At 49.7% G+C, this 17,704-nt stretch overlaps 4 pseudogenes and 1 gene segment (V, D, J or C); 3 read left to right on the top strand and 2 right to left on the bottom strand.

Annotated features, from left to right (window-relative positions):
- Positions 1–623: 623 nt before the first annotated feature.
- On the top strand, positions 624–1,899 carry LOC116217807 (T-cell receptor alpha chain V region RL-5-like; annotated as a pseudogene). Its single transcript, XR_014879976.1, has 2 exons — positions 624–775; positions 1,193–1,899. The product of XR_014879976.1 is annotated as a T-cell receptor alpha chain V region RL-5-like (transcript).
- A 2,077-nt stretch (positions 1,900–3,976) lies between these two features.
- On the bottom strand, positions 3,977–8,272 carry LOC100546477 (feather keratin Cos1-1/Cos1-3/Cos2-1 pseudogene; annotated as a pseudogene). Of its 2 annotated transcripts, none has more exons than XR_014879978.1 (2): positions 8,143–8,272; positions 3,977–4,729 (listed from the first exon to the last, which is right to left on the bottom strand). The product of XR_014879978.1 is annotated as a feather keratin Cos1-1/Cos1-3/Cos2-1 pseudogene, transcript variant X2 (transcript). The 2 variants fall into 2 exon arrangements; XR_014879977.1 differs by lacking the exon at positions 8,143–8,272 and adding an exon at positions 7,274–7,400.
- On the top strand, positions 7,173–9,106 carry LOC100542613 (T cell receptor alpha variable 1-2-like). The segment is given in 2 exon segments: positions 7,173–7,458; positions 8,162–9,106. Coding segments are annotated over 2 exon segments (384 nt in total).
- A 2,069-nt stretch (positions 9,107–11,175) lies between these two features.
- Positions 11,176–12,291, top strand: LOC146542531 (T cell receptor alpha variable 4 pseudogene; annotated as a pseudogene).
- A 379-nt stretch (positions 12,292–12,670) lies between these two features.
- On the bottom strand, positions 12,671–13,013 carry LOC116217772 (feather keratin Cos1-2-like; annotated as a pseudogene).
- Positions 13,014–17,704: the final 4,691 nt, after the last annotated feature.

Below are 17,704 nucleotides of genomic sequence, written 5' to 3'. Positions count from 1 at the left end.
ACTCCCTTCTGGAGGTGGGAACCCCATCTTTCTTCAGCATCAAACAGAACCAGGGGATTTAGCCAAGTCACACTGTGCAGAACCTTTCCATAGGCAGCTCCATCTTATCATATGATGGAACAATATTTAAAACATTATACCCTCTGGCATTCACAGCACAGCTGGGTATGGTGCACTCCGGCTTATTCCATTACTGCAGTTCCTTAGAGATAAGGGAAGGGCTTCTCATTTGTTAAATGCAAGGCCCAACACAGCAGGGGCTCGGGGAGCTCTCGGGGTGCCGCGTTCCCGGGCAGCAGCACACGACCCGCTGCCGGGTTTCGGAAGCTGTGGCAGTGCTGTGCACAGTCGGGCTACCAGGGCTCAGAAGTGCCGCGCTCCTTGACAGTCCCGTCTCTCTGTGCTCTCTCCTGCCCTTCTCGCTGGGGACACTGAAGGCAAGCAGCTGCTTTCTCCTGTACTGAAGGAGCTTTCGCAGCCGTTAGTCACCTCTACAGCTAAACCGCAAAGCCCAGGCTACGCTGCAGGTTACGCAGAATCCAAACCCCGCTACCCCGCGCACAGGCGCCCAGCACTCGCAGCCCGGAGCAAGCCCGGATGACGCCGGCGCAGGGCGCAGCCCCGGGGCGGAGCTGGCGGCGACGGCGTTGGGGAGGAGGCGCCGCGGGCGGAGCAGAGCCGGGGCTGGCGGGGGCAGCGCGGCGCGGGCGGCGGAGCGGCGGGATGCGGCAGTGCCGGGCCGCGGGGCTGGCGCGGCTGGCCGCGGTGCTCCTGGGTACGCTGCCGCCGGCGGGGCCGGACCGCGGGGTCTTCTTTCCGACATGATTTGCCTCTCTTTAGTCACCGCTGCGATCAGCCCGGCTGCCTTCAGCGAGCTCAGTTCACTGTTGCCTCCTATCTGGACTTTCTCCCTGCTCTCCTTTAAAAATCACTTCCCTCACTGCTGCTTGCCGCACAGCATTCTGTTCTCCCTATCTCCTTGTAGTTTGGGCTCTTCTTCCAGATATCCCAATTATTTTGTTTTGTTTTGTTCTTGGCCCCAGAAAACTGGTTAGTGAGACTTTCGATCTTCTCAGAAAGTTTTCCTCACTTCTGTGAAAAGGTGTTGTTTTTTTTTTTTTTTTTGTATGCATTACATTTCTGGTGTAGCTAAGCAACTTTCTGAGTTTGCTGCTTCTTTTCTTCTCGGTAGTGACTGTGAGCAGAGCCCAGGTGCAGCAGGAGCCGGCGGCAGAGACCAGCGAGGGCACCGAAATCAACATCACCTGCTCACATCCCAGCATGCAGGCCGATAACATCCACTGGTACCGTCAGCTCCCGGGCCGAGGACCCGCATTCCTCGTCAGCGCCGTTAAAGGCTCCAAGCAGGTGCCGGACCCGGAGGGGCGGCTGTGGGTGTCGGCAGACCGCCGCTCCAGCGCCCTGTTGCTCGCCCGGCCCCGGCTCGGCGACGCGGCGGTGTATTACTGCGCCGTGAACCCACGGGAAGCGAAGCCGGGGCTGCGGCCGGGCACGAACCGCTTAGGGCGGGTCGGGAGCGCAGTGCCGTCCGGGCCTGCAGGGGGCGCTGCCGCTCCTCCCTCCCGGCCCCGCCCGAGCTGACATTGCTGACATGGAGCACTGCTCGGCATCCTCCGGGAGAAAGGCGTTCCAGCTGCACACCCTCATGAGCTCGGCATGTCGAGGTCCCAGACACATTTAAGTGGTCCTACATTAGCTCTGTTTTCAGACTATGAGACTGTGTGACAGGATTCAGTGCCTCTGGAGGTGGGGTGTAGATTCAGCAATGGCCTCTATAAGCTGTGTTGGCTGTGAGGGCTACTGGCTCATGAGGGCTATGAATCAAGTCCGTTCTCATTTGAAATGGAATTATAAATAAAAGGGAGAGTGATAAACAAAGCAAGGAATGCCCCAGTCTGTAAGCAAAAAGGAAGACAAGGAGGGAGATGAGAACTCTTCAGCTCCTAAATGATGGGCCATTAGGGAAATGCAGCTGTCAGATTTGAAGTGAGTGATCCTGAGCTTTGTAAGTGACAAGTGACAAGAAGGAAAGAAAGATGAGGAATGCTCACGAGGGGCCTATGGTATCTGTGCCAAATTTTAAGGGAATACTTATGGAAAGGGTCAAAGGTGTGGGAGAAGTGGCAGTGAGAGAAGAAAGAGGATGCACTGCAGAGGAGGGAGGATGAAAAGTCCCATGCTGTACACCTGCTGGGAAGAGCCCTGTGCCTGACCAACACATCAAATTCTGTCTTATTATTAAGTCCTGACTTGTTTGTATAACAGTGAAACTGTGCTGTCTTTCTCATGTGGGAGCACCCCAAGGTGTAGGCCAGTAGAAGAAGAGACTGGTGTGCAAGAGAGATCTGGGTGCCTGCAACCAAAACAACATGCACAGCACATCAGGATTAAACCAGTGACTGGGAGGAAAGAGTATTCAAGTGTGGGAGAGAGGTGGGTAAGGAAACATAAAGCCTGATAGTGAAGGTTAGGCAGGCTGAGATCCCATGGTATTATCTGAGGGATCAGCAGGAGTGTGGGGATGTGTGTGAGAGGAGTGGGTGACTGCATGCACCTGTTGGCCAGCAAACAGCAGGCCTGGGACCAGGCCAGAGCTACTATTTATGATTACATTGGGCTTTGGTGGGCTTGGTTCTGATGCTCTTTGTCTTGTGATTCCACCTGAACCAGCACTGCCTGATACAACAGCTGGCCTGAGGAGAGGAAGGGCCATCCTGATATCATGTAGAAATGATTCTCTCATGCTGTGCTGCTGGCATCACACAGAATCTGTGTGAAAGAAAAGCACTCACAAAATAGATCCCCAGGTTGTGCTGAATTGTGAAGTTACAGGTGTGAGTGTGTAGGGAGAAGAGATACTGCATGGAATACAAGAGCTATTTGAGCTCCAGGGCTCAGGGAGTATGAAAGAATCTTGGTACCTGGGGAAAGACACTCCAGCGTGAGTCCTGTGTTTGGGCTGGTGCATCACCTGCATGAAGTATAAAGATCTGGGGAAGTATAAAGATCTTGTTAAGTGCAGAAACATCTCACTCTCACTGTCATGCCCCAGTGGAGTTGGAAATATCTATGCTGACACATTGTCTTCAGTGGAGAAGTGTAGGGTTGGGGAACTTTGAGAGTCTTCCAGATCCTGAGCCTGAGGAGAACAGTTCCGTGCTTGGGGAAGACATGACAACGAGAAGCCGTGAGTGTTTGGGCATGAGTCACTATCCTGGGCCTTGCTGCAGCCATGAGAGTGTTGAGTTCAGAGGGGCTGGGGGCTCCAATATGTGGCCTCTTGTAGCTGATAGCAATGCTGACCTGTGGAAGCCCTCAACCATAGGCAAGTTGGCAAATTAACAACAGGGCCAAGAGCTCTGCAGAAGGCTGCTAGGACCACACAGAAAAGCTGTACCCTCGGTGATGGGTGAATGGAAGGGATGGGAAAGTCGAATAGAGACAGAGGGCCAACCCCAAGGAAACTATGCCTTCCCAGTTCTTGATGGCCTTTGAGAACAACTTTCTCTGAGTCTCCTTCCCCAGCTCTGCTCTTTGCAAAGCCAGAGGAATAGATTTCCCCAGAGTGTGTGGGAATTCTGTCTTCACTGGGCCTCTCCATTGCAGAGAGATCCTCTCCTGTGGATGTTGTTTTTGGAGATCTCCATTCACTTGACATGCTCGGTGTTCAAGGAGACCTGTGTAAGGAGAAACACAGCAAGGCAGGGACTGATGGTCCTTGGTGGTGGAGGAACATTTAGCAATGTCTTCCTCTCCTTCAAGAGAGTGTGCTTGAAAAAATGACAATCTGCACTGTACACTGACCTCCAAAATCCAGAGGACTGATGGAATCTCCCTAGCTCGTTCCCATCAAAGACATCCCTTTCCTACTTGGCATTCTCTACGTTTATGAGAAAAAGAAAGAAAAAACAAACAAACAACAACAACAACAAACCACTAACAGAGAAGGAAATGCTAAGGGATGCAGAAGTGTTTAATGAGTTTGACAAGAGAAATGATGCCACGTCAAGCAGAGGCCCTGTGTGTGGTGAGCAACAGGAGCAGACAAGAATCTGTTCCCCTTTATTCCCTTTCCTATGGCACCATTGCTACAGAGCTATATTTCCTAGTCCAGAGTTTTCGCTCTGGGAGATGAGCAGGACAGTCAGGCTTCATTCTGGGGGGTACTAACAGATATCTCTGAATGGAAAAGACAAAAAAACATATTAGATAGGAAGAGTGAGCAACAAAGTATATCAGTAGAATCTGCATGTTAACAGAGAGGCCACACTGTTCACTACAAGCCTGTCTTGCAGGGCAAAAACAGCAACACATCTCTTTTTCTGTCCGATGCCATGTTCAGCATTCCTGGCGGTACTTGTCTGGGCCAGTGTCCAACACCTTTAGCAGGGGTTGCACCTTCTGCCACAGTAGCGGTTGGAAATGCAGGAGAGGTCAAAGCCCCTGGAGGTGATGGGCACGCCCTCAGAGCTGAGGATGCTGCCAACAGCAGCGGAGGTGGAGGAGCCCACAACGGTGTTCTGCGGGAAGGAGCTGAGGATGGGTCCGGGCAGGGTCACCACCACGGGAGAGGGCTGGATGACGATGGTGGAGTTCTGGCACTGCCTGACGCAGGGCTCCTTGCAGCTGCTGGCCAAAGGGGTCGGGCCACAGGGCTGGCATGGCTGGCACTGGTCACAGCAGGACATGTCTCAGAATGGAGGTGCACCTGTTTGGAGAGAGTGCAGGAAGGAAGCAGAAGATGGGGATGCATGAGAAGCAACCTATCATCACGCTACGAGGGAACCAATGCACGTGCAGTGCTGGGAGCTGAAAACAGTTCAGGGATGTCCATGGGATTCTTGGTCTCATCCAGACAGAGCCCAGTGAAATCCACTGGAACTTATTCAGCTACTAGTAGACCATAGCCCACAAACATCTACTTACAGTCCCACCCTCCTCCCGTGACAAACATTCTCCCCACTTCTCTCTCATGACAAGCAGAGTCAGGCACGGAACAGACCTAATAGCAGCTGTGAGTTCCACTCATCTCAAAACTCTGTTTGCAGAATGAAGAGTACAAGAAGGGGCTTCACACTCACCTGGTTCACAAAAAGGAGCAGTGAGAAGTGGATGAGAGAGCAAAAAGCTGGGCTGCCTTTTATAATGGACCCAGGCTGCCCCATTTCCAAAGGCATCCCTTGTAGCAGTGGTTATTTTATGACAAGAACCTCTTGAATGCAAAACATCTCAGCTAATGTTATGGGCTGTGTGTTGGTTTCCTGTGTGCTGCTACTTTTCACTCCCATTGCTCATGGAAGGCATCTGTTGAGTGGCAAGAAGAAAAACCCAAGCATTTTCAGGCAGCACAAATCAGTGTGGGCAGAACACTCAGTTTACATGCTGGAAGAATCCAGCAAAGGCAGAAGATATCAGCGTGATAATTCGGGCATTGGTGTGAAATAACTAGAGCCTGTGTGCTGGATTTATGCAGTTGCCTGTGTGTATAGAGGTTTGCATGATTCCACACATGTGCGTGAGCAGGTGAGAGTTTGTGTGACTTGTGTGTCCCGCATAACAACAAGTGTTCTGGTCACATCAGGGGCACTTGAGGATACCAATAGATGCTTTGTTAATCTCTGTCTTCCTGCTAAAAGAGCTAATGGATAGGAGAGGAACTGGAAGGCACTTACAAATATCATTAGATTGAACTTTCTGACCTCATTAGTACTAACCACAAGGAAAAGCATATTAATGAAAGCATTATCAAAGTGTCTGTCAACCGTGACAAGCATGGGGCATCATCCATATCTCCATGAAGCCTGATCCAGTATTTGACCACCTTCACATATGTCTATATTTTTCCTAGTGATGCAAGTTGTAGCAATATTGTTCAGATTGCCAATGCTCCTTGATGGATACTCTGGAGTCTGTTTAGAAAACAGGATGAATCGGAGCTCTTGTACCAAGTCTACTACAATGATATACCTAAGTTCTTGAATTAAATAGATATGGGAAGTTCTACTTCAATTCAGCTAATATTGTGAATGCAATTATTGTGTGATAAAGGCAAGGAGCTAACTGAGCATTGGTGAAGATGGGGTTCATGCAGTGAATACAGTGAGGAAGATTACTGACTTCATGCAGAGGGCTGTGGGACCACTACCACAAAAAGACTGAACGTGTGCAACAAGACGGAACCCTATGTTCATGATTTTATGGGGAAATATGGAATATCGTCCGGAAAAACATTTGCATATGTAACGTATGTATTGAATATAAGCTGAGGATCTTTTGTGTAACATATGCATGATAGGTGGAGCTTATCCCCCATGCATCCAGCACCAAAAATAAAGAATTTCTGCTTCCTAACACTCCAATTTGAGTCTTAGAGTGTTTCATGATCGATTGGTTTACAGTCTAAGACTGGAGCCTGAACAACACAAAGCAAGGATGGCATGGCACGTCATGACCATGGCAAACAGGCCATCGAAAGAGACAGTCAAAATGGTTGAAACTGGAAGGTGGTGATAACCTGGAACAGGAAAGAGGCTCTTGCTTAGTCACAGACATGCAGCTTCAGAAGAGGATGCAGGGATGCTATCAGAAAGACATGCAGTGCAGAGGAGGGAGGACACAAATTTCCAGTCAGTACACCTACTGGGATGAGGCCTATGCTTGACCAACACAGCCCAACCTGTCTCCTTAATAAGCCCTGACTTGTCTGTGCAGCACTGAAACTGCGCTCTCTTTCTCGTGTGGGAGCACCTCAAGGTCTAGGCCAGTAGATGCAGAGACTGGTGTGCAGGAGAGATCTGGGTGCCAGCAACCAAAACAACATGCACAGCACATCAGGATTAAACCAGTGACTGGGAGGAAAGAGTATTCAAGTGTGGGAGAGAGGTGGGTAAGAAAACATAAAGCCTGATAGTGAAGGATAGGCAGGCTGAGATCCCATGGTATTATCTGAGGGATCAGCAGGAGTGTGGGGATGTGTGTGAGAGGAGTGGGTGACTGCACACATCTGTTGGCCAGCAAACAGCAGGCTGGCCTATCCCGAGAAAAGGAGGAGACCCACATGCTGGGTAAGAGAAGCCAGGCTCCAGGCAGGAGTATTGGATGTGCTGAGGGCCCGAGCTCACACTGATGGGCTGTGTGATTGTGGGAGTGAAGGTGTGTGCTTCCACAGGGGAACTGCAATCCTGATTAGCCAGAGAGGAGGAACAGGGCTTGGCTCTGAGCTTAGGGCTCATAAGAGAAATGGTGTTGTTACCTGTGGGTGTTGCTATGGCAGTGAGTGCCCTGCCTGTGGAGCCAGCAGAGTCATTTCCGGCAGCTCTGTCATCTTGGGGCTGGGAGGTGGTTTTCTGCCTCTTTCTCACTCAGCAAACAGGAGGCTCGGTCTCAGCATGCACCGCAGCTCTCTCATCTTCACTGCCTTCCTGGGACAACTACTGGGTAAGTGCAGGCTTTTAATCAAGGCATCCATCTTCTCCCCACGAAGCCCTCACCAGCCTCAGTGGGGCTTTGTGACAAACAGCTGCTGAGTAACAGTAAACCTTGGGCAAATACTGAGTGATTTTTGAAATTTTACACCAGATCTCTCAAAATACTGCTGCTGTTGTAAACGACAACAGGGAAGATGGAGAAGAGAGACCTGAGGACCTTCTCCTGCTTTTCTCTACCCTTCCCTCTCTCTGTGTCTCTGCTTTTCTCTTCTGGCCCACCTGCTGCCACTCCCAGAGATCGCAGGCATCTCTGCAGTCTTACATTTCATCCTCTCCATAAGAAAGAAGCATCCAGAGATCACTCTCATCACCCTACATCTCGTCTTTGTATATAGTTCAGGGACTTAGGAGCCCTCCATGTTGACAAGGATGGGGAACCGGGATGCATCTTTTCCCAAAAGCTCCATGGGTCACTCACCCTGCACAGCCAGGACAGACTGCTCCCTGTTCCTCTCTGCAGGGGCACAGCACAGGTTCTGCTCTGGCCGACAAGGACAGAGTTCTTTCAAAAACACCTTGCTATGCACAGGCTGCAACAGCTTTCTGCTGGACAAAGGACAGGGAGCCTTCCCTCCCTCTGTTTTGTATCTACTCCATGGTGGCTGCTTGGAGCCTTCCCTGCAGAGCTGCTCACCTTTGCTTTCTTCTTGCAGATGCCATGGGGCAGACCATTGTCAGCCAGCAAGAAGGACAGGTCACAGTGGAGGAGAGAAACACCTTCCAGACCACCTGCACATACCAGGCAGCTGGTTTTTATGGCTTGTTTTGGTACCAGCAGAAGAAAGGCCAAGCTCCCCAGCTGGTCACATATCAGACAGCTGCAGGCTCCAAGCAGAACGGCCGTTTCACCACGTGGCTGAACACCACCGAGAAATACAGCCTCCTGCGGCTGGCAGAAGTCGAGCTGTCTGACAGCGCCTTGTACCTCTGTGCTGTGCAGGACACCGTGGTGCAGGGAGCTTCCTTGGCCGTGCCAGAACCGCAGTGAGGGAGGGGGTGTGTCTGTTGGAGGCGGAGCTCTGGGGAAGGGGCCCTCAGCTCTCCCCTGGCAGCGCTGCTTCCTCTGTGCACGCAGAGACCTGGAGGTCAACATCCTCTTCGAGAAGAGACCGATGTCTGTGGCTTGAGAGGAATGAAAAGTGACAAAGGAGACCCTGACCTGGAACTCGTCTCCATGTACACTCCTGGACAACCCAGTTTTTGCATGGGCTGTGCAGAGAACACATGCTGCATTGTGATTTGTGTGCTCTGCTGTGCACTGAGGGCTTTAAGCAGGTGGTCTGAAACCCAGCTGAGCTTTGCAATCCCATGCAGATTGTTTCTTTGTTCTCTGACATTTGCCCAAATTCCCTGCTTTGTGGGCCTTCCCAGAGTGGCCCTTTCTGGAGAAGTTAATTGACTTATGAAATCAAACTCCATAATCACAATGTAGTTTTAAAAGCAGGTATGTTTATCTGTACTGCGCACACACTCTGGATGCAAACAGGGTAACCCTTCCTTGCTTGCACACCATGAGGTAGAGCTTAAGAACATTTACAGAGACAAGTCATAGATATGCCATGAATAAGATGGATATTACAATTACTTCTGTGAGATTATTATCATATTCTCAATTCCTTGCCCAGCCCATTTTAGCATGCTTCATGCTGGTGGTCTTTGGCGGTTGTAGGATGAAGACTCAGAGTCCTCCTCTTGTCCTTTCACCTTTGGTCTGAGTTAAGCCTAGTTGATGACTCTGTCTTTGTGATTTATCTGTTATATTCTTTCCAGGAATGGCGTATCCTGGCCAGATGCAATCCTCTCAGCATTATCTTTCCTAGCTTTTACAACCCTGTTTTGCAAACCTTGCCTCCCCTTATCTTCCTTAAGCAGTTCAGCAAAGTTTAAGTACCTGCTTTGGTTTTAAAAAAAATTTTAAAGAAATATGTTCCTCATCAATTACATCACAATGCTGCTGTTACACTGCCTCAGTAAGAACTTTCTTCTCTAAAGCTCCACTTGGAAATCTCAGAGTTGGGAGGAGCAATGGAGATGATGCAAGGTTTCGTTGTGTGTTTTACAAATCTCCGTGAGTATGTCCCGTGCTCTGCAAAGCCCATGCTGACATCAGGAGGGTGTTCACAGGAAAATGCATTTTTAAGCAAATATTCTCCCTGTGGAAATTACAGATATCAAATGTAGCAGTGCTGGATGATGAGCTTTCATATGAACAGCAGTGTTTACAGATTGTGTCATACTCCATTATGACCCTTCTATGTCCACAAAGAACAAATGCTTCTCAGACATTGGTGTTTTCGGCCTTGCAGAATCAGGACCGGGTCTGTGAGGTCCAGCACCACAGAGCATCCATGAGCAGATTGGATGTTGTCCATGGATGGCCATGCCTGACTGGAGCTATGGATATGCAAATGGAGTGAAGGCCTCCATGTGTGTCCACACTGAATTCAATATCAGCCTGTGATTCCCCTCAGGTGTGTAATGCTGTGCAACTGCCGGGCTGTGCAGATGACTCTTTGGGGTGTGGCGGTTGTATATGTGACCTGTTCCTGTGACCATTGCTCCTGGGTGCAGAACATGTCTCCATGTCCTGTAGACAGATGGGAGGATGAGGAGAAGAAAGACAGGGGCTGTTTTTTCTCACCATCTCCACTCCTGCATCCTTTGGGGCCAATCTCTGATTCCCAGTCCATTGCTAGGAAGAGTAGAAGCACAAACACGTGAGCTGCTGGTCTCAGAGTCTTCAGCAGCACTGAGGTCCTCACTTGAGGATAGCAGTGTCTGGGATACCCAACTTCAGGACAGGTGGAAGCTATTGTGGGCAGTGATATCAGCAAGGCAAGGCTTGGTTGCCACGGACTATGCAGGAGGTGGAGAGCTCTTCTTCAGCTCTGTGTCTGAAGGGATCACATTGGCATGTTTCCTACTACTGTATTCCTCTGGAAATCATAGAATCAGAGAATGATTTGTGTTGGAAGAGATGTTAAAGATGGACAAAGTAATAAGAAGTAAATGTCTAACATCATTAATGCTTCTTTTTCCTCCGTTTTCATTCCAAGTCTTTTAGTTAGACCTACAAAATCCCTGATCCTTATTCACAGACATCATAGAAGTGTACTAGTACTCCCAATAGAGGAACAAAACCTTATGGAGCACTTAATCCAGATGGACATACTTGTGTCCTTGAGATGGGCTGCCTCCACGGGCATGTGATTGATAGATGTCATTGTGATGCTGCTCTCTGATATGTCTCAGGAGTCATGACATTGAGGAATGTCCCCCAAAGCAAGGAAAGAACAACACTGATGAAACACATCTTTAGATGGAGGAAGAATCACAGAATCACAGAAAAACAGAATAACAGAATCACAGAAGAAAGTGGACCTGAAAACCGACAGACGAGATGGAATCCATTCAATCGTTCCTCAACGATGTGCTTCGAAGCAAATGTCTTTAGATGCCATTAAGAGACATCCGAAAGACAGCGAGGTGATTTAAAGCAGCCCGGGGCGGAGCTGGCGGCGGTGGCGGGGAGGAGGCACAGCGGGCGGAGCAGAGCCGGGGCTGGTGGGGGCTGCCGCGGTGCTCCTGGGTGCGCGGGGCTGCCGCCGGCGGGGCCGCACTGCGGGGACAACGAGGGGCTGGGGCAGCGCTCGCCTCTGGACGTTCGGCCCGTTTCCAAACCCGCGCACCTCTCTCCTGTGCATGAAATTTCTGTGGGAGAAAATGGATTTTCTGAGTTTGCTGCTTCTTTTCTCCTCGGCAGTGACTGTGACCAGAGCCCAGGTGCAGCAGGAGCCGACGGCAGAGACCAGCGAGGGCATCGGCATCAACATCACCTGTTTACACCCCAACATACAAACCAATGAGGACGTTCTTTGGTACCGTCAGCTCCCGGGCCGAGGACCCGCATTCATCACGAGAGCCGTTAAAGGCTCCAAGGAGGTTCCGGACCCAGAGGGGAGCCTGTGGGTGTCGGCAGACCGCCGCTCCAGCGCCCTGTGGCTCGCCCGGCCCCGGCTCGGCGACGCGGCGGTGTATTACTGCGCGTTGGTAGCACGGGGAGACGAGTCGGGGCTGCGGCCGGGCACGAACCGCTTAGGGCGGGGCGGGGGCACAGTGCCGTCCGGGCCCGCAGGGGGCGCTGCCTGCATGGCCGCCAAACTCCATCCTGACCAGGGTGCACCTCCCTGAGTTCTCGACGAAAGGAGCACTGCACCCATAGCAGTCATTGACTGAGCCAATGGCAATCAGACAGAATTGCGTTTGAGGTGGGCAGGACGGCAAAGCTGTCGACATAAACTGTGTTTCACATCAGAGTGACATCCACACATTTCTATTCCATCTCCTACTCTCTTCTCCTTCCCCAGTGTAGTAGATATGAGAGCAGTGGGAGCACTGTTCACCAGGGCCTGTAGGGTTGTTTGTTCCCATGACCTTCCACACAGTCACAGCTTTTCCTCTGAGTGCTGCTATTGTCCCTCTGCAGGACCTGTGAGGGCAGTTGTGTGCAGAAACACTACAAATCAAAGGCCAATAGCCACATGTTCTGTCTTAGACAAGGATATCTCCTTCAGCTGCAAGAGACAGTGCCCAAGGGAAGAGTAACTGCACTGTTTCACGGCATGTCATTCTTCTGGGAATTTAGAGGGGTCTCCATAAATACTCATATTATAAGCACCAACAGGAAATATAAAACCATGACAGCCATTCTGCCATTCTCCCTGGGCAGTTCTGGAGGCCATAAAAGGTGGAAAGAAAAATCAAAAGCTCAAATGAGGTGTAGAAATCTTTAATGAATTTTTGCAGAGGAATACAAGGTCACACTGAGCAGAGGCTCCACAGTGCAGGATTCATCCAGTCTCATGCTTGAGCTTATGCAAGACTAGTACCTGCCTTTTTGGAAGGAAACCGGATAATTCTCAGGAGTCTCATAATGCACAGGAGCAGAAGAAAGAAAAATAAATAAATTGCGGAGTGGGGGGGGAGAAAGGAAAATGGAGAGAAATGGGTCAGTAGAGGAAAAGAAAAAGAGACATGAGCCATGTTTTCAGAAAGTTCAGGATTGCCTCTTCCTTTCAGCATTTCCTGGAATGGAAATGGGTCAGGAATTCTGAAAGCAGTGGCTTAAAGATGTCTTCTTGATGCAGCATCCTGTTCGTGATTCATGGACGAATTTCTCCCAGACCACGGCCAGCGGCTTCAGCAGGGCAGGCACCTTCTGCCACAGTAGCGGCTGCCCAAGCCGGACAAGTCAAAGCCCCCCGAGGTGATGGGCACGCCCTCAGAGCTGAGGATGCTGCCAACAGCAGCGGAGGTGGAGGAGCCCACAACGGTGTTCTGCGGGAAGGAGCTGAGGATGGGTCCGGGCAGGGTCACCACCACGGGAGAGGGCTGGATGGCGATGGTGGAGTTCTGGCACTGCCTGACACAGGGCTCACTGCAGCTGCTGGCCAGAGGGGTTGGGCCACAGGGCCGGCATGGCACACACTGGGTGTAGCAGGACATGTCTTGGGACTGGGAAAGATGGCTAGAATGAAGAAGAGAACAAGGATATGTGAGAGACAGCCTGGATAGCCTCTCACAAAGGAGACAAGGCAACTACTCAGGATGGAGGAGAAGGTTGAGAAAGGAGGTCAGATCCTTTCATAATGCCAGGACCCTACAGTGAATTGTCTGACCCAGAGAGATTCTCTTTGAATGCATCAATCTAAAGCCATGTAAGCTGTGTCCCAAGCACTCTCTGAGCAGATGTTACCTCATCCATGGTCTCTCATAGCATGGAGATCCACTATCTGATAACATTTCTATTCATTTAAGAGGAGAAGAGAGGGCTTCACACTTACCTGGTTCCCAACAAGGAGAAGGCAAGAGAAACGAATGGTAAAGATGGGAACTGGGCTGCCTTTTATATTGGTCTTCATCGCTGTAGGTCCACAGGCACAGCTGATACAGGCCATAGTTTTCTGACTAGTTAACCTTGATTGCAAGCTATCCCTTCTCGTTATGTGGGCTGGTTTTTTGGTTTCCTACAGTGCTACCTTTGTGTTTCCAGACATACGATGTGACCATTCTCTAATGAAGGATTCTTTGAAGTGCTGTGATTAAAGGCTCAAAGATTCATAGGGCAGAATTGCACTGGTGAGACCAATGCCTCAGCTCAAGTGGTGATCAGGTCCGGAGGAGGCAAATGAAGTCAGTCTAGCTCAGTGCAGTGGGGCTGTCATGGTTTCATGATTTTTGTAATCGGTGTTTGGCATCATAAAATCATGCAGTGCATTGGGAGTTGAAGTGTTAATTCTTGAATTGCATGGATTGTTGATAGTTCTGTTACCTGTCTCAGAAGAGAAGAATGAACTTCAGTTCGCAGAGGACTGACTGTTCCCTTTCCATTTTTCTGGGCAGAAGATAAAACTGCCTGGGTGTTACAGGACTGTATTCTTTGTTTCTGCATCAGAGAGGAGTGCAAAAAGTCAGAAGTTCAGACTCTTTTTAGGTCTAACTAAAAGAAATCTTTGAGGAAAAGGGATTGTAAACAGAATTGATGTTAAAAGTAAGTGGAAGAGAGTAATGCTAGGCACAGGACGTGTTGTAAGAGAAGCCAGGGTAGACATTTCCTTTCAACTGCAACCATCCATACCATTGCTTCTTCACTGAGTGCACCATCTATGAAATCCAAATTTCTACATCTCTCCAGAAGATGAAAGTTCCCCTCCATGTCCTCACATTATCCCCAGAATAACACTCCCAGGAGCACACCAATGAGCTCCTGGGTGGCTGGTAGAATCACAGAATCACTTAAATGTAGCAATTGCAAGGGACATCTGGACATCATCAAGTCAAACTAAAGAACATTCCCTAGATGAGGTCAAACTGGAAGGCATCCAGGTGGGTTTTCAGTATCTGCCGAGAAGGAGACTCCAAAATCTCTTTGGGCAGATAATTTCAGTGCTCTGCTCTTTCACACTCAAAATAAAGAAGTTCTTTGCCATGTTCGGATGGAGATTCCTGTGTACAAGTTGGTGCCTGTTCCCACACTGGGCACTACTGAAAAGACCCTGGGCCATCCTCATGAGACCTGCCCTTTCAATATTTATAAGCATTGATATGATCCCCTCTTAGACTTCTCCACACTAAACAATCGCTTGACACTCAGAAATTCATCCAAAGGAAAATGCTTATGGCCATATAAAAATGAAGAAAGGGCTAAAAGACTGTCTTCATTTTATCCATTAGGCATGATGTGAAAAGGCTGCCCAGATGCAACAAGGCTGCTGTCTCTCTCTCAGTGGAAAATCCATCTCAGCCGAGCCCCACTCAGGCAAGATCAGAAAAGGACATGGGAGTACTGTGTCCAATTCTGGGCTCCCCAGTACAAAAAAGACAGGGATCTCTCGAAGAGGGTCCAGCGGAGGGCCACAAAGATGGTGAAGGGCCTGGAGCATCTCCCCTATGAAGAAAGGCTGAGTGAACTGGGTCTGTTTAGCCTTGAGAAAAGAAGACTGAGAGGGGACCAGATCCAGGTTTATAAATATCTGAGGTGTGGCGGCCATAGCGGTGAGGCCAGTCTCTTTTCAGTGGTACGTGGAGACAGGACGAGGGGAAACGGACATAAGCTGCAGCATAGGAAGTTTTCGCACGAATGTGTGTAAGAACTTCTTCACGGTGAGGGTGACGGAGCACTGGAACAGGCTGCCCAGGGAGGTTGTGGAGTCTCCTTCTCTGGAGATATTCAAGTCTCGCCTGGACGCCTACCTGTGCGACCTGGTGTAGGGAACCTGCTTTGGCAGGGGGTTGGTCTCAATGATCTCTAGAGGTCCCTTCCAACCCCTACAATTCTGTGATTCTGTGATTCTGAGAAGGACTTTGGACATACCAAGAAGAATTAGGTGAGAGATGCGGAGCCTTTAATGGAGACCCTGCACTGCCCCAGGCCTAGGCATAGCCTTCATGGAAGTGACAATTTTTGGTGGAGCTAGTGATGAATGGAAAACAGCCAATGGCATGAGCTGTGTGGCTGCTTCCTTTAATGCTGCTTGTTCATTTCCTGGCTTATGCCACAACCATTTCCTCATTCAGGCTTCTTCTGAGTGCTGGCATTAAGAGGCCCCAGTACATCTGGGCCAGGAATGAGTGAGTGATGGCAGAGAACTCAGCTCAAGTGCTGAGATGGATTCATCACAAGCAAGTGATGCTGGCATGGGGCTACTGTGAATGCGCATTGGACATGTCTTCCTCTATCCCTCCTCCATCCCTATTCACTCCAGTGGTCTCGTGTGTTTGGATGCCAAGGCAGGTGGGCTGGACTGCTGGGTTTCTAATCTCTTTATCTTCACGTTCCCCTCTGAATAATTTGCATAACCACCTTGGGTTTCTCTCACTGGGCTATCCCTGCACATCTGCAAACCATGCTGAAGAGTGATATGGCTGGGACATCCCTACCAGCAACACGGTCCAAATCCAGCCCTGCCATCATCCCCCAAATACAACCTCACCTGAGACCTCCCAGCAGCAGCCTTTCCACACTGTTGAGGCTTGTGAAGTACAGGAGATCTGATTTCTGGTGCACATAGCCGGAGGAATGCAGGGGAACTCCAGTATCAATTTACATCTCCCCGCAGGGAGAGTCACACACTTGAAAATCTTTCCCTCAAAAAACATGCCTAGGCAAAATGGTTTGGCAGTTGCCAGACTAAACCTTTCCTTTGGATACATTACACGTACTTGTTTCTCTTATCCCGAGACAATCACTGCTATGTCCACTTAGCTTTTGCCACTCCTCTTGGATTGAGTAGAAGCCACCCTTCTTCCACAGAAGCAGGAAAGAACACACAAAAGGATGCAGCAAATGTTTAATGAGTCAGTCCAAGGAAATAAAATCACTCCAACAGTGGACACCGATTGAGGGGAACAGCAGGAACAGACAAGAATAATCCCTATAGCAGCGTTGCCACAGGGCCCTCATTTTGAGGCCAAGAATTGTGGGGAAGCAGGCAGGTCACTTGAGGCTGGTGTTGAGGGGTACTATCAGTGATCTCTGAGGAGAAAAGACAACAATAATAGCTTCTGAGAAACTTCACTTGAATGCAAAACATGGCAGATACAGACAGCATGTTGTTTTCCCGTGCTGTCCAATTTCATTTCCAGCTTTATGCTATGTGCAGTCCTTGCTGAAGGCACTCTACGTGTGATTGTGAGACGCAAGCATTTACAGGCAATACACATCTGCTCCTGCGCTGAGAGAGTCCCACAAAGGCAGATGACATCATGTTGAGTGACTCCTTAAGGGCTCCTTGGGGTCGTTCTGGCAAGAAGTGGCTCAGCTCCTGAGTGTGACCTTATCACACCTCACACTGCTCTCAGGAAAATTCTGCTGGCTCTTTTGACTTCTCCTGTTTTGCCCCATGGATGAGAGTATGGGAGCAGAAGTAGTTCATGATCCTTTCCAGATCCCCAAAGAAAGGCACATCAATAAAGTGTGAAATTAAGCGTTGGATTTATTAAGACACAGTGGGAAGAGGTCTAGAGACAGCAGATACATCCCACCTCCCTTCTGGTTCTGGGAACCCCATCTTTCTTCAGTATCAGACAGAACCAGGGGATTTAGCCAAGTCACACTGTGCAGAACCTTTCCATTGGGAGCTCTATCCCATCCTCATATGGTGGAAATCCATTTCTGAGATTATACCTTCCAGCACACGGAGCACAGCTGGGCAAGGTGCACTCCAGCTGATTCCATTACTGCAGTTCCTCAGGGATAAGGGAAGGGCTTCTCATTTCTTAAAAGCAAGGCCCAACAGAGCAGGCTTGTCTAGCCAAGGATGCAGGGAACAACACGTCAGCTGTATTCCATTCACAGCAATCCCAGCCATCTTCAGAAGGCAGAAGAAAGAGGATCCAGGGAACAACATGTCAACAGCATTCCCTTTGCTCCTTCCTACAGTGTTTCAGAGGATCTGTCCTCAGATGCCATTGTTAAACCTACTAAGGACAACACAGTGATTAGGAACAGCCAGCCTGGTTATACAGCAGGACAAATCATGGTTATACACAGGGCAAATCATGCCTGAGCAACTTCATTGCATCCCATATAAGACTGAAAAACTGAGGACAGAGAATGTTATATGCTTAGATTTTGGTGGGACTCTTTGCCTGCCTGTTGCTGTAGTCCCTTCACAACAAATGGGTGAGTTATGGCA

The sequence above is a fragment of the Meleagris gallopavo genome, chromosome 29 (genome assembly GCF_905368555.1).
Source record: "Meleagris gallopavo chromosome 29, MGAL_WU_HG_1.1, whole genome shotgun sequence".
In the NCBI taxonomy this organism is placed as follows: domain Eukaryota; kingdom Metazoa; phylum Chordata; class Aves; order Galliformes; family Phasianidae; genus Meleagris; species Meleagris gallopavo.
The sequence above is the reverse complement of the archived record's forward strand: the minus strand, read 5'-3'. Positions and strand labels throughout refer to the sequence as shown.